The 15725-nt window shown below is 36.9% G+C and overlaps 2 protein-coding genes across 2 annotated transcripts; one reads left to right on the forward strand and one right to left on the reverse strand.

The window, feature by feature from the left end:
- Positions 1-2261: 2261 nt before the first annotated feature.
- LOC123665978 (phosphatidylserine decarboxylase proenzyme, mitochondrial) lies at positions 2262-3882 on the reverse strand. The gene has a single exon (XM_045600196.1). The coding sequence runs from the start codon at positions 3741-3743 to the stop codon at positions 2601-2603; it is 1143 nt and encodes a 380-aa protein (XP_045456152.1). The 5' UTR covers positions 3744-3882; the 3' UTR covers positions 2262-2600.
- Positions 3883-9895: 6013 nt separating this feature from the next.
- On the forward strand, positions 9896-14183 carry LOC123665854 (zinc finger protein 569-like). The gene is made up of 3 exons (XM_045600089.1): positions 9896-9913; positions 10682-12112; positions 13387-14183. The coding sequence occupies exons 1-3, from the start codon at positions 9896-9898 to the stop codon at positions 13861-13863; spliced, it is 1926 nt and encodes a 641-aa protein (XP_045456045.1). The 3' UTR covers positions 13864-14183.
- The last annotated feature ends 1542 nt before the right edge of the window (positions 14184-15725 follow it).

Here is a 15725-nt window from a genome sequence, read left to right on the forward strand (position 1 = left end):
AATAAAATTAAGCTAGTTTGCATTTTAATGAATAACAGTCTGCTTATATAAAAATTAAGGATTAATAAGTTGGTAGCTTAGGCGTACCCAAAAATTTTTAAGGGTGGGGCAAAACAAACAAATGTAACAACTCGATAAGTAGTAGAAAATACTTTATTTTACTTTATTATAATATACTGCAACTTTTCATCCAATCTAAACTACTTCAAAAATAGTTTACGGAGGTTTTGGCTAAAGCCTGAAATTTACATACGCGTCAAATGTCTTCTTTTGACCCACTTTGAGTTAAATATCCAACTAATATTACAGAGGCCAAAGTTTGTGAAGATGGGTGGATGTTTCTTACTCTTTTACGTAAAAATACACAACTGTTTTATGAGAAACTCGATACGTAAATAACTGTAAAACCAGAATAATACGGAGGCTACTTTTATCCAGGCATTCGAAACCACAAGGCGCAGCAAAAGATAAATAAACGCCTCACGCTCAACAACCCAGTGGGAGAACAAATCTGTGGGATCCAGAGACACAAGCACAAACACTTAAAACACTACAAAATGTATATTTATACAAATATTTATCAATTTTACTTGTATTGTAGCAAGTTGGTTTGACCACTTCGCCAACTGTCAAAGAAATTAGAAGTTGATTGAAATTTGAAGAATTTAGCAGTTGATCTTGACTGCTAGTCTACTACGGCTACAAAATTAGAGAAATAATTATTTTAGCTACTTAATTACTTGCCTAGTCAAAGGCTTTTTTGTTATATGGCTATTCCAAAATAAGCTATCTAAGCACCCAAGTACATTGCATATAAAGGGCCTGTTACACCCATTCTGGACAAAAATTTATCCTGCATATATGTTACGAATAGATTCAAAAAGCAGAATGTAAAATAAATTATTAGGTACTGGTACTAGGTACTGTACGGTATTGGGTACTGTTTCGAATTGCGAATACCATATATCCTAAAAGTTAGTTGAATTTGATGGATTTAGGTGCATTGGATAGTCATATATCAAATAGTGTTATCGGTAACTGGTGAAACAGACCAATAGTCCAGTTAAGTATAGATAGGCACTTAGAACTCTGCTAGAAAACGTGAAATAAGCAATCTAATATATAAAATTCTTGTATCGCGGTGTTTGTAGTTAAACTCCTCCGAAACAGCTTGACCGATTGTCATGAAATTTTGTATGCATATTAAGTAGGTCTGAGAATCGAATAAATATTTTTCATCCCCCTAAATGTTAAGGGTTGTCCAACCCTAATTTTTTTTTTATATTTAGATAAATAATTTATTTTTTATTTTATAATGATTTGGCGTTGAAAATACATACAACCCTAAATTTTCACCCTTCTACCACAGACCCCTATTTTTAAATAGCGTTTAGCGGCAAGATAACGTTTGCCGAGTCAGCTAGTATTGCAAACATATAGGATAGCTAAAGCAGTATGATGTACAAACTCAAAAGACGATAATAAATTTTTTTATATAGAGACAATTAAATTTAGGGACAATTTTTTTGAATGCTTTAAGCATTAAATTAAATAAACATATTTTTATACTTTGCAATAACTATTTTAAATAAATTGTTGCTTATATTACAACCCAGTAAATATATATTCATATGAATTTACTTGTTTTTTTATTCTAGACTAAGGTGGCAAACTGGCATACAATCCATTTGATGGTAAGTGGATACCTTACAACACCAGGAGCAGTGCCAGCATGCCGACCCTATTACCTAACCCTCCCCAGGAGCTCTGGGCCATCTTCCTTACAACAGAAACACAAGGCTGCCTGAAAGCAGTATTATTTAACTGTGATCTTCTTAACAGAGCAGCCCAACTGGGGAAGTACCTTGACTGTCAAGTCTAGGTACTTCCCCAGTTGGGCTGCTCTAGATTTTATGCAGGATTTTTTAGCAGATTATTATTTATTTTTAGGTTGTCTATCTCAGTAATCTTCAGTGTAATCAACTATGTTGATGACTACGACCAGGGCCAGATTTAGGGGAGGGCAGCCGTTTGCCCTACAAACCCCCTACAGCCCCCACAATATACTTCAGAAAAAAAATCAAATTCAAACACAACTATCACACTAGTAATACTAGTAAACAACTTTTCCTTTTTTTTAAAAAAAAATTGTCCATTTTATTTTGAAATTTGGGGCCAAGAGGCCTCCACTCCTTTGAGATCTCAAGACCTAAATCCGGCCCTGGTGATGACTGTATGTATTATTACAATAAACTTAAAAATAAATAGCATTGTATATTTACAGTATTGTAATATAAACGACAAAATAAATATTCCGCTTTTTAGTTAACCATCACATAATCCGTAGTATTTGTTGTTTGACAACAAAAAATATGTATTAAACTATTAAAAAAACAACAACTAACCATACACCTAATTCTTTTCGTATCAAAAGCTATACTGATACAGTACTGCTACTAATGTAGCTTTTACTTAATATATCACTAAATACACTTTAGTTATCATTTACTACTATTTACATAAGGCTTCTAAAGCGTTAGCAATATTACGTAGAAAATTATGGCAGCCTGAGCTATGTGAACGAGGTCAGTGTAAATCGGTCATCTGGCTTGCTCCTTTGCCGTCACAGTTAATGCTTGACCCACTAACACTCGTTCACCCGCGTTTAGTTCAAATTTGAAATCTGCGGGTGCTTCAAATAGCAAAATGATCGTACTTCCCATATTAAACTGACCGAACAATTCACCCTTTTTGTATGTGACTGTGTTTGCGAATTCTTCGATTCGATTTCGTTTACCTTTCGTATTCGTTCTTAACTCTGGGTCGCTGTAAATTTCGATTGAACCTACATTAGTTGCTCCAACCGCTGTCATGCTGAAGAAGCCGTGCTTCCATTCTCCAACATACACGGCCCTCTCATTCATCGTAAACAGTCCTGGTATCAAACGAGCCATCCAAGGATTAACGGACAATAGTTTACCAGAAAAGTGCCTTCGGAAGCTGGACGTCCAGTCGCAAGGCGAGTGGAATCTATGATAGTCACCGGGCGCTAAATAAATTATACACTGGTGTAATATATTGCTTTTATTCTTCAATAACGAGTTGTAATAGTTATTTTCCTTTTTCGTCGACCATTTGTTTTCACCAAGAAACTCTTCGAGGCTGTAGGTTACTCCTTTCACTTGTTCTATTTTATCAGTATCCGCTGGACCGCAGTTTAGGACAACGCCATCGCAAGGGGACACGCAAGGCGCCGGGGATATGTACCGGGCACCCTGACGCAAAGGTCTCGTGAAAAACTCCGATAAACTTTTATAGTATGTTAAATCTTTCACTTCCGCGTCGTTTAGATTAACATTGAATATTTTAACGTACGTACCGTAGACGAAACTTCGTATTGACGTAGGGAGTTCGCAGGCCGCAAGTTTACCCCACAATCGACTAGTAATTCGGAACGGAAACATTTCGTAAAACTTGATTTCCACTTTTGAAACTTCATAGTTCACACTCGCACGTATATAACACCAACTCACATACATAACACTTCCAAGAGGCACCCATCTCGTGAAAATCGCGCGAAAATTCATCCATTTCGTCTTCTGGAGCTGTGTATTGACGCTGGTGTTAAGACTCTTTGTTTGATTTTGTATGGTCGACGGTCTGAAAGGCTTGTGCGGTTTTAGTCGTCGAAACATTGGATTTATGACTGGAAGGCAGCTCCGAATGCGCGTAGGCGGGAACATTTTGCACACGAGCACCCGCCGACGTTATACAAAAATAAATAATGTTTATCTAATTAAATTCGATAATCGATTTGCGTACTATTATGAGAGCGTTCAATATCGGAATAGCGAATTAACGATATAGGTACCTTAAACTTCATATTACGAAAATACACTATACTAATGTTCAGAATTCGGATATCTATCAAAAAATTTCCATTAATTAAAATAAATATTATAATTAATGCCAAGAATCATATAATATTATAAAAATATTTTATACTTTTTTTTCATAATACATGCTCACCATACGTTACTTACAGGAATTATAATGGAAAATCTATTGTATTTTTTTATTGCCTTAATATCGATTTCTGAACACATGTGATATGATGTTGCTAGATAGAAAAAAGAAATATTAAATTTTGACATTCGAAAATTGAATCTGAAGATAAGCGGGAAATTCAAAACAACTTTGGTGGGATCCCAGTGGCTTATTGCAGCATTTTGTTTTTATGCAACATTTTTCAATCAACTGTAGTAAATAACTATAACTTTATAGTTATACAAACTAATTGATATAAATAAATTAACACCACTTTTCACTAAGTAGATGATTGTATTGTATTGACTTGAGATAGTGCTCCTTTAATTTTCGGTCCTTAAACAGACAACAATTTTTTTTAAAGTTACACTTCTTTTAGCGCAATAGGCAAGAATGATGATAGTAAATTTTTTCGATTCGCGCGCAAATCGTCACGACCGACAAAAACCGACACCCCGAAGTTAGCTAGTGAACGAAGAAGAAGTTAGCAACGTGAAATTAGCTAGCCAATGAAGTGTAACTTCGTACGTGTATACTTTTTTTATTTCAAGATGAACGTCAGAACGTTCTCTGCTGTCCGTTTTTTTTCTTTTTCGTCAACGAAGCGCTACGAAATTAGTTGACAGGCTATCCAGCCTAGAACCGACCCTGAGTAGGTTAATTCTATATACAAAGATACCAATGGTCTACATTACCACCACTATTTTACAAATTTTTTGATGCTTATGTCTACATTATAAGCTTAATTGTGACGTATGAATGCGTAGACCTTATAGTTAGTTATTGATAACAATAAAATTTGTGTTGCTTAAAATGTTTCCCAAATTTAATAGTCAACCTCCATTTTGAACTACACCGAATAATCTTTAGTGTCTACGCCTACAACTTTACCTTCTCCTGAGGTCTTTGAAACCAACGCGGCTTGCCACGCCCTTTTAATGGCTGTTGAGGACGGCCAATGTCCGAACAACTTGGGACAAGGCGGTCACTAAGTTTTCACAATTAATGCATTTGAAATACAGTTTTTACGTTTTACTGACTTCAAAAAAAAAGGAGGAGATTCTCTATTTGAGTGTATTTTTTATGTGTGTTACCTCAAAACTTTTTACTGGGTAGATCGGTTTCGATGATTTGTTTTTTAGTTGAAAGGTAGTACTGATATTTTACGAGTACTTTTTGAGTTATCATTAAGAATGCTTATTTACTAGTACTGTGTGGCTACGGTACCAAAGAATTTAGCCACCCCCTCTCTTCCCGTGGGTGTCGTAAGAGGCGACTAAGGGATAACACAGTTCCACTACCACATTGGAACTTAAAAAGCCGACCGGTGGCGGGATAACCATCCAACTGCTAGCTTTGAAATACACAGGCCGAAGACGGGCAGCAGCGTCTTCGGTGCGATAAAGCCAGCACTGCGATCACCAACCCGCCTGCCCAGCGTGGTGATTATGGGCAAAACACAGGAGTTCACGCTATTTTTGGCGTAAACTTATGGAGGCCTATGTCCAGCAGGGGACTGTGATAGGCTGTAATGATTTACTAGACTATTTTTTTCATCTACCTACGTTTTATTACTGGTCGATGTAATTGAAGTCGGTTTTTATTCGTTTGTAAGTGATACAGATAAAGACAGAACCAAATAGAATATCGGCTTTATTCAACAATAAAATAAGACATAGTAAATAATTAGGTATTGATAATTTGATAGAATAACACTGATGACAGTGTCATAATATTATCTAATATTATAAAGAAGGTAATTAAATAACATATAACCTTCATACTTAACAAGGACATCACATCATTCACCCTCCCCCCCCCCCTTTATGAAGAGACGTAATCTTGAAAGTGGGCCGAAGATCTGTGTTCTCGAACAGCGAGACGAACTTGTGTACTCTCTACTTCTGGGCTAGCAGGTGGAGCTTCGTTAGAAGGGACTTCCTTCATTTCTAATTGCTGAGAGGAAATATAGAGTAACGTTAGTAGCTTAGTATATACATGAGCAAATAATTCATATATAAATACCATAAAAATATAAAAATACAAAAACTGATACAAACTTGCATACATACATACATAAATAGATACATACATAAATACATACATACCTACATGCCTACATACATAGATACATACATACATAATTACTTAATAAGCTGACGACAATAATAATCAAAACACAATTACAGTGTTTATTGAGTTCACCAAATTAGGTTAAATTTTGGCTAAGAACAACCTTTTAACTTGCCTCTTAAATGAGTCACGTGAAGGAGTTTTATGGATGGACTCAGGTAACATATTCCAGAGACGAACAGCAGAAACAGCGAATGAATCAGATAAAAACCCAGACCGATGAATAGGAATAGAAAGAAATAGATTATTTGAAGAGCGGAGAGATCTTTCATGAGATTCGGAAAGGAAAGTAAACTTACATTTAAAGTAAGAAGGGTTAGTTGGATGGGATAGAATAGTAAAGAGTAAACAAAGAACTCTCAGGTTCCTACGCTCACAGATAGGTAGCCATTTAAGGAGAGAAAGAAAAAAAAGAAGAGAAATATGATCATACTTCCGCAAGCCGAAAACGGAACGAATGCAGGGGTTGAGCAATCGATTAATTTCGTTCAAATGGACCTGGTTGAGGTCCAGACAACACACATCGCCGTAGTCGATTATTGGGCAAAAGTAAGGTATTCACCAAGTGGAGCTTGGCCTTAGTTGGTAAGAAATGCTTAGAGTGTAGTAAGGGATGTAATGTTGAGTAGAATTCACGCGAAACTTCATTCACTTGATCGGACCAGGAAAGGGACTTATCAATAATTATGCCCAGATCCTTAACCTTTGAAGTAAATGGTATTGGAATTCTATCAAAAATCAGGTTCGGTAAAGAATTTGTATCAATCAAGGCCAGTTGCCGAGAACTGCCCACAATAATCGCTTGGCACTTGGCGACATTGACAGCTATAGCATGATTCAATGACCAGTTATGTATACGCATTAGATCTTGATTTATAAGATGAATAGTAGAATGTCGATCGCTAACCTTTGTCTGTTTATAAAGCTGCAGGTCATCGGCATAAAGGTGGTACTGGCATTTTAAATAAGAAGTAATTGAATTAATAAAAAGAGAAAATAATAGAGAAGATAATATACCGCCTTGAGGAACACCAGCACCCACTTCGCACCAGTCGGAGATTCCCTCGTCAGTACGAATAGCCTGCCTACGCCCGCTAAGATAGGAAGAAAACCACTTAATAGCGGAAGCCCAGATAGAGTAACGAGTCAGGAGTGCTAGAAGCAGATCATGGTCGACAGCGTTAAATGCATTGCTGAAATCTATTTTATATTACTAATACCGTTACACATTCGTTCTCCATACCCTCTCTTATATCTTCAGTGATCTTTAAAAGAGCTGTCGATGTACTGTGGCCCGCTCGAAAACCTGATTGCAGTGGATCAAAAAGATCGTGCTCAGTTAAATATGAGGATAATTGAAGGTGGACAACGGATTCAATAATCTTGGATAAAAAAGGTTGCCGCGTTTTGTGTTTAGGAGTGGTAGAAATAGAATAATAAACTAATTTTAAAGTTATAAAATTTTAGTAGCACGCGGTCAGAAAACGGGGTATGTTCGGAATCAGGCGCGTTAGGCACCTGATTTTCAGCCTTTATTTCCTTAGCTGGCCCACGACGCGACAACGTACCTTAGAAAGTGAAATGGAAGGACACTGGCCTGACTAATTTCCCGGCGATGATGGTCTTCAGTTCCGTCTTCGTCCGATGACCGGCGGAGATCTCCACCGGTGTAAATGCCGGTAATCAGTCAGCCCGTTATTAATCGAGGGCAGTGACTCGATTTGTAGCAAAGTATAATTAAAGATATAAATCTAAAAATAAATCCTGGAACGAAGAAAGTTCCGAGTCAGGAAAAGAACAATTCAGAAACCAGTGTCACAATTAGCAAAATAATAAATAATTACAATTTTCTCGTTAAGTTAAGAACACCAGCAATATGTAATTCTAATAGATATCATGAGAACTTATCCCAGCGGGATTTAAGCCGAGTTAGGGTCGAGGTTAGGTCTCGAGGTTCGGCGGCAACGAAGTGCAAAGAAAAAAAAAACAAAGACACGCGAGCAAGGCGCTCCTTCCCGCGCTCGGGAATATTGACAAGCAAAAGTCTATGCGTTAAGCATAGTCTGTATTTTTATAAATTATTAAGTTTAAATTTAGATATTAAAATATTTTATAATTTAAGGAGTAGACAGGAATATTAAATTTAGAATTTCTAATTACAATTAAATTGATTTTATTAAAGAAAGATCAATGATTACCAAAAAACATCAGCGGCATCTATCAAGTCTGTTAGAGAAAAAACGCCGATATGAAACACAAATAGTCACGTGTGTAGAAGCATGATAAAAATAAAGTGAAAAAACTTAACCTTTACTACAAGATCTTATTTATTAGAGTAACGTTCCAGCACAACGTTACAAGGTAGTATAGAAATGGGGCGGTAGTGAGTAGGTAAGGACGGATTGTGGATTTTTGGTAGTGGGAGAATAAGGCCTTACGCCACTCTTCCGGTTAGAAACCTGATGACAAAGAAGAATTTATCATATAGTGAAGTGAAGGGAGCAAGGATTATATGAGCGATAAACATTACTATTGTACGACTGATCCCATCACAGCCGGAAGCCTTCGAGGTAATGGCCCGTAGATGTTTTTGTATCTTAGTCACATCGACAGGCGAAAAAGTAAATGGAGGAATATCGGGCTTGGGCAAACTATGGATGTTTGAAAGAGTGTAGGATTTAATTTGTTGATCAAGAGCAGATGAAGATGAAAAATGGGAATTGAGAGTGTTGATGTCTAACGTGGTATTTTCTATAGGAGTAAGTTGTTTGCCTATACCCAAACTTTTTAAGAGTTTTAATAAATCCGTTGTGGAACAGATGTTTTCCTGAAAATAGCGGCGTTTTGAGTTACGACATAACTGATTGCATAGATTCCTTGTAGCTTTATAGACAGACCAGTTAACAGCAGATCGCTCCTTCTCAAACCTACGAAAGGATGATCTCGCTTAGCCATCGCTTTTTTAAATCACCATTGAACCATGAAACACTTTTATGTTTTTGTTTTACTTTCCGCAGTGAAGCGCGTCGATCAAATAACGCGATAAATCTCACGATTAAAAAAATTGACCATCTCATCAACACTGTCCATGTGCTCAATAGTCCAATTAATTTTGGCAACATCATTGATAATGTCATCTTTATTAATATTGTTGAAGTTACGTAAGAATTTTCGGTTTAATTTTAGATGTTTTGACTTTGTATGAAAGGAATAATAGATCATGGTGAGAGAAAGCTGTAGCAGGAAATTGGCCATACTTAGAGATAAGATCGGAATTAGAGCGTAAGATAAGATCAAGAAGTGAGGAAGATGAGCTAGTATGATGTGTAGGTGAAAGTGATAATAGATTTAAATTTAACGAACTTACTAGATCACGTAAGTTGTTTGCTCTAGAATCCGACTTGAGCAAACAAGTATTAAAACCACCCATGACAACGGATTGTCTACACTCAGTAAATAAGCAAATCCTCATGAACTGACTCCAGAGCAGAAAAATAATTAATGTTTGGTGAGGAGTATACAACACCTAAAACAATTTTGAACGCGATATTCACTCGTATTTCCAAAAATAAATATTCAGGTGAAGAGCAGTAGGTAGATGGAGATTGGCGAAGTATTTTAAACGAGTAATGGCTACGGAGATAAATACATACTCCACCGCCTGCTTTGCCAATACGGTCGTTTCTTATTAAAATAAAGCCAGGTAGTGAAAAAGATGTTGAAGGAGGCGATGGTTTGAACCAAGATTCAGATACAAGTATAGCATGAATTGAGTCAAGATTAAATGTAGTAAGGAAATCTAAATGATGGCGGGGAATGTTCTGGGCGTTAACGTGACAAATATTAAAATTATTTCGGAAAGGTTCTAATTCATTTGATAAAAGATAATGTAAGGTAGGAAAATTGTCATCTAGACTTTCAAATAAACTTTTTTCGTCAGCCGTGTATTAAGATTCTAAACTTGAATCCATAATACTTAATAAAAATAATACTAATAATATGTAATATATTTTGAGTTATGGTTTTTTCCATTATCTTTTTGATCCTGAAGTGAATCTTACAACAAATTTATGAAATTATTCTATTGTCATCAGGATTTGGCGCGTGTGACAATTTTCACGTTGATTCGATCTTTAAATTGGTGAATATTACATTGAAAGATTTTGTTACAAACATTTATACATACATAAATACATATATAGTTTGTCCTTTATTAGCTTGATCTGTATGTAATACATAACAGCTAACAAAAGCGTGTTAAAAGTATGTCTATTAAACTAAATGGATGCCAAATGCCACGTAATTTTCTAATCTGGGTTACGACTTTTTCAAAATCTGAGTTAGCAACACTGCTAGAAACGTCATTTTATCATTGTCCCGAATATCCCCGGCCCCCGCACGCCTCCTTGCTTGGCATTTAGTATGTCATTGGCATTTGTTGACGTTTTCGTCAATATTTTTAATTTTTGTGTTTATTGTTTAATTTTCCCTCCTTTTTTAGAATTCAATGTACGAAAGTTGCGGTGGCGATATTACTAATTCTAATGAAATGGAAAATAGTCAATCGAAGCTTTTCGAAGCGGAATATGTGGACTACGATGACGACCCGTCCGCGGAGTTATTTCGCGGCTTCGAAAAAGTTCCGATAGTTTTGTGTCAGCGTATAGATATAACGCCGTATTTGAAAAGGATATCCTCCTCAACACCTGATGTTAACATAAATACGACCTGTGAAAATTCTAAAATGGTAAATAAGTTGCTACGAAAATGCTCAGTTGTATTGTTACGTGATGATTTAGACAAGCTCAAAGAAATGAGTGTTTTGCCACCAAACAGCGTATCGTGTTTCAAGTGTAAAATATGCAATAAGACTTATTCGAACGAGAAAAAACTGCAAAATCATCAAGAAAACAAGCACATCGTATACAAGAAACACGACAAAATACCAAAACGAGTTTCTTTTTCCGATCATGTTGTCGTTCACGAAGTTAAAGAGTACCACAGTTGTAGAAAATGTCCGAAAATCTTCGAAGACTACGAAACACTCAAAATCCACATGAAACGGAAGCATAAAAAGCGAAAATGCTACATATGCTGCTACTGTGCGAAAGGTTTCGCTGATAGAACCTTGATGAAAGTACATATAAAACTACACTGTGATTCCTGCGGCTTACTGCTGGCCAGCAAGAAGAAATATTCAGAACATAGACGTTATGTATGCAGAATTATTAAAAAATATGAATGCAGGACATGCAGCTTGTCTTTCTTTAACTACATGGACTTGAAAGATCATAGCTACGATCATCTTGGTACATTTTTCATATGCGACATATGTAAGGATCAGTTTGCTAGTAAATGTGAGGTGGCACACCATATAAAGTTTCTTCACACCAAGAAACAGACCGATGAATTGTATTCGAAACAAATATTAGGAATAGACAACGTATATAAATGCAATTTCTGTCAAGAGAGTTCGGATGATGTAGACATAATAGAAAAGCACGTGTCAACGCTACCAGATTTACAGAACATAGCAATGACTGGTTACGACGACTATTACTTCTGCGACCAGTGCTTAAAAAAATTTAGCACTGAAACAGATATGCTACAACACAAATGGACGCACTTTCTCAATACGTCAGATAATTCAAAATTAAAACAAAATATAGTAAAAACGTCGTACCAAGTTGGTGAAGAACTACCGGCATTGTTACAACCGAAACTCGTATTAGAAAAACTTGAACTTCCCGAAGAACCCAACAAGCGATTGAAGGCGCTTCTTGAAAAAGATTCTCTTAAAGGTCATTGTCAAGATGTTCCCATTGAAACGCATCTTATTGATAGTAATCGTTTGAATTTGATTGAAATACCAAAAAAGCCAGTTATCGATCCGCTAACAAAAAAGACTCTTATATCAAAACATCAGTGTGAGGTGAGCTAGGCTTAAAATTATTTTAGTAATGTACAAGCATATGGACCACAGTGATGGTAAGCGGTAACTGTCGCATGTAACGTCTGCAACACCAGAAGCATTTAAGCAGACCGTTGTCCGTCGTCGGCGACCGACTTTCTAGGAGCTCTGGCCAACTTACTGACTACAGGAACAGAATACTATACTAGTTAAGTTCTACTCTGCAGTCACCAACCCACTTGCCCAGCGTGGTGACATGGGTATTACTCCCAATGGTTTCGGCCCTCAGTTCCCGGCAATCCCACTATTCTCGGCTATCGCAGGTAAGGGGCTGAATGGGAACTGCGGAGAAAAAGGAAGCTTGGGACATGGGAGAGAAACTTGGGGAGGCCTATGCCCAGCGGTGGACTGGTATAGGATGAAGTGTGGGATATCCTGATGTGCCCTACCTCAATAGTATTTAATGAGTATAAAAGTTTTTACTTTTTATGTTTTCAAAGTCACGCTCAACTCTTTTACAAATTACCGCAATTCTCGTTTTGACAAAATTTTTGTTTTGTAGCACTGCTTTTATAAAGCCCGTTATAATTGGTTCTTCCTAAATGTATCACATATACACAGTTGCCGGTTGCTCTTTTATGATGCAATACAATTAAGTCTGTAATATCCCACTGCGAGGCATAGACCTCTTTTTCCATATAGGAGAAGGTACATTCACAGCTTCATCCACCACGCTGCTCTATTGCGGGTTGGCGAATATATTCCCTATTATGAGTAACGATCACTATCAGGTCAATCAAATGCAAATTTCTATCCCGCGCAGGAATCGAATCTGCAATCGCCGGTCTGTGAGCGGCCACACGGTTCCGCACCACTACCGGTGTAGTGGTCGTATCGGTGTCCAGAGATTTAAAAAAAAATTGGATTTTACTTCTTAAGAATCGATTTCTCTATAAGACCCCCAGTATGAAAAAAATGTGATAAGTAAAATCTACTGAACGAATGACCTTGTTACGTTTCTCGTAACGCCATCTATCGGAATGAAAAGGGTTCCGATAGACGACGACGTTTTCTCTTAACGCCATCGCCATTTCTAATAACGCAATCTGTTGATTGCGTTATTTGATTCGTTTATTTACCATTTCATATGGTAATAATCTTTTTCTTAGACTAGTAAGCCTTTTTTGTACCTATTTAGACAGTCGATCTGAAGGAGTAAACTCCAGTCGTGCGCCGGAGCTGACACACTTTTTTAAATTAATTTAGTTGAAAATCTATTTCTTTTTAAATTACAGAAATGCTTTAAATACTTTTCATCGAGATACTGTTTGAATCGTCACCTGCAATGTGTACATGGTGTTGTCAAGGAAACGGGTAAACCTTCGGGTAATAACCTTCAATGCAACGTCTGTGAAGAATTTTTTGTATGGCCATCGTTGCTTCAAAATCACAAATGTATACGTATTAATAGACCGGAAATGCCATTTGACGATGCACGACCGGAAGTACACTTCGATAATTACATAGAAGGAAATGAAAATGCTCTAAACAGTATGGATACTGCTGATGATGATTACACGAACGGCTTGGACTTTGAAATAGCAGCACCAATCGTTCAGCTCACCGAGTATGAGGATTTGAACATTGTCGTCAACGGTGGTGATGGTCAATTGAACATAATTAATAATAAAGCCTGTCCGTTGAGTAATGAAAAGACTATTAATAATTTAGGCTATAGATTAGTTATGCAAGAAGTACCGATTGAATTTTAGGCTATTTTGATAATGTAAAGCTAAGGTTTTTTTCTGTATAGATTGATATAATTATATTAATTATGTAAGTGATTTGAGGGTAGATCGACATTGCTTTAAATGTTTTTTTTTTTAACATTGTAAAATATGTTTTTAGATGTAAGAAATAAAAAAAAAACAAAAGAATTAATTCCGTTTTTATTCTTATGTTTTTAAAATAAGTTAAATTTTATGTAAAAGTACAGTGATATAATTTTTTTTTTCTAAGTAAAATTATCTGTAATCTGATTTTGGGTGCTTTATTACAATTTTTTTTTTATTATTACAGAACGTTAATACAATATTGTTTTTTTTTTTTTTTAATATATATCGACCCGACTTTAAAAAAGGACAAGACTCAATTAGGTTGTATTTCTTGAGTTACGTCGTAACTTTACTAGGTGTACCGATATTGATAATTGTTGTTTTTATTCAAAAGCTTTAGCTTAAAGTACCCTAATATCCGGATGTTGAATACATATTTTTTTATATCACTACGTCGGCAAACAAGCGTACGGCTCACCTGATGGTAAGCGATTACCGTAGCTTATAGACGCCTGCAACACCGGAAGCATCGCAAGCGCGTTGCCGACCCAATCCCCAATCCCCCCAGGAGCTCTGGTCACCTTACTCACCAACAGGAACACAATACTGCTTGAAAACAGTATTATATAGCTGTGACCTTCTGTCAGGTCGAGGTACTACCCCAGTCGGGCTGCTCCATATTTTGAGCAGGAAATTCCTGCTGTGCCCTACCTCAATTAAATTACATAGTCTTCACTTTTCAAACAACTTGAGATTTGCTTTCTCAATGCGTATAAAGCCGCTATACTCAACCTGCGGGCCGCATTCGCTTATATATATTTGTCAAAACGTATTAACCGACTTCCAAAAAAGGAGGAGGTTCTCAATTTACATTCGAATGTTTTTAGGGCTAAGATCTAGATTAGGTAAAACCGAATTATGGGGTTTTTGGGTGTGGAGGGTGGAGGGTGTAGGGGAATCTATACAAGGTAACACTGTCACACCTCAAAACCCCATGGTTATGGAGATATCCATGGTTAAAGTTTTGAGGTTAGAAGAAGAATTTAAAGCTATTATAATACCTTTGAGCTCGTACTGTTTGCATTGTGTGACAAATCGACACTTTTAAACAAAATAACGCGTCAGACATAATATTCTAATAAAATTAGTAACATTGCGTGCTAGAATATAGGTTTAGAAATTCGAAAAATACCCAAAACAGAATCGGAGCACCCCACTGTCCACGTGGTCTTGGTCTGTCCTACCCCTAGTGTTTTTTTTTTGTGCCGCGGAGGCGCGGAGCGTGCGGAACGGAGCATGAGTGAGCGTGCTTTCGCACGCAAGGGCGGAAGGGCTGCACTTCCCGCAGCGCCGGAGCCAAGCGTTCCTCTAACTTTTGAAATTCTTCTTCTAACCTCAAAACTTTAACCATCGATATCTCCATAACCATGGGGTTCCTAGGTGTGACAGTGGTACCAGGGGTAGCGTTCCCCACCCTCCCCCCCCATCCCCCCACGGTTCCGAAATTCGTTTTTACCTAATCTAAAGCTTTACCGTTTTTAGGGATGTCACTTTTTTTATGGATGAACTTGACTGGGTGGACCGATTTCCATAAAAAAAAAATTAATCAAAAGGTGGTGCGTGTCATTTGGTCCCATTTAATTTTATATGTTTCGAGTTATATCTCGCTTATCACTTCAGCCTGTAATATCCCACTGTTGGGTATAGGCCTCTTTCCCCATGTAGGAGAAGGATCAGAGCTTAATTTACCACGCTGCTCCAATGCGGGTTGGCGGATATATTAGTTATCCCTACATAGT

This window comes from Melitaea cinxia, chromosome 25 (genome assembly GCF_905220565.1).
Source record: "Melitaea cinxia chromosome 25, ilMelCinx1.1, whole genome shotgun sequence".
In the NCBI taxonomy this organism is placed as follows: domain Eukaryota; kingdom Metazoa; phylum Arthropoda; class Insecta; order Lepidoptera; family Nymphalidae; genus Melitaea; species Melitaea cinxia.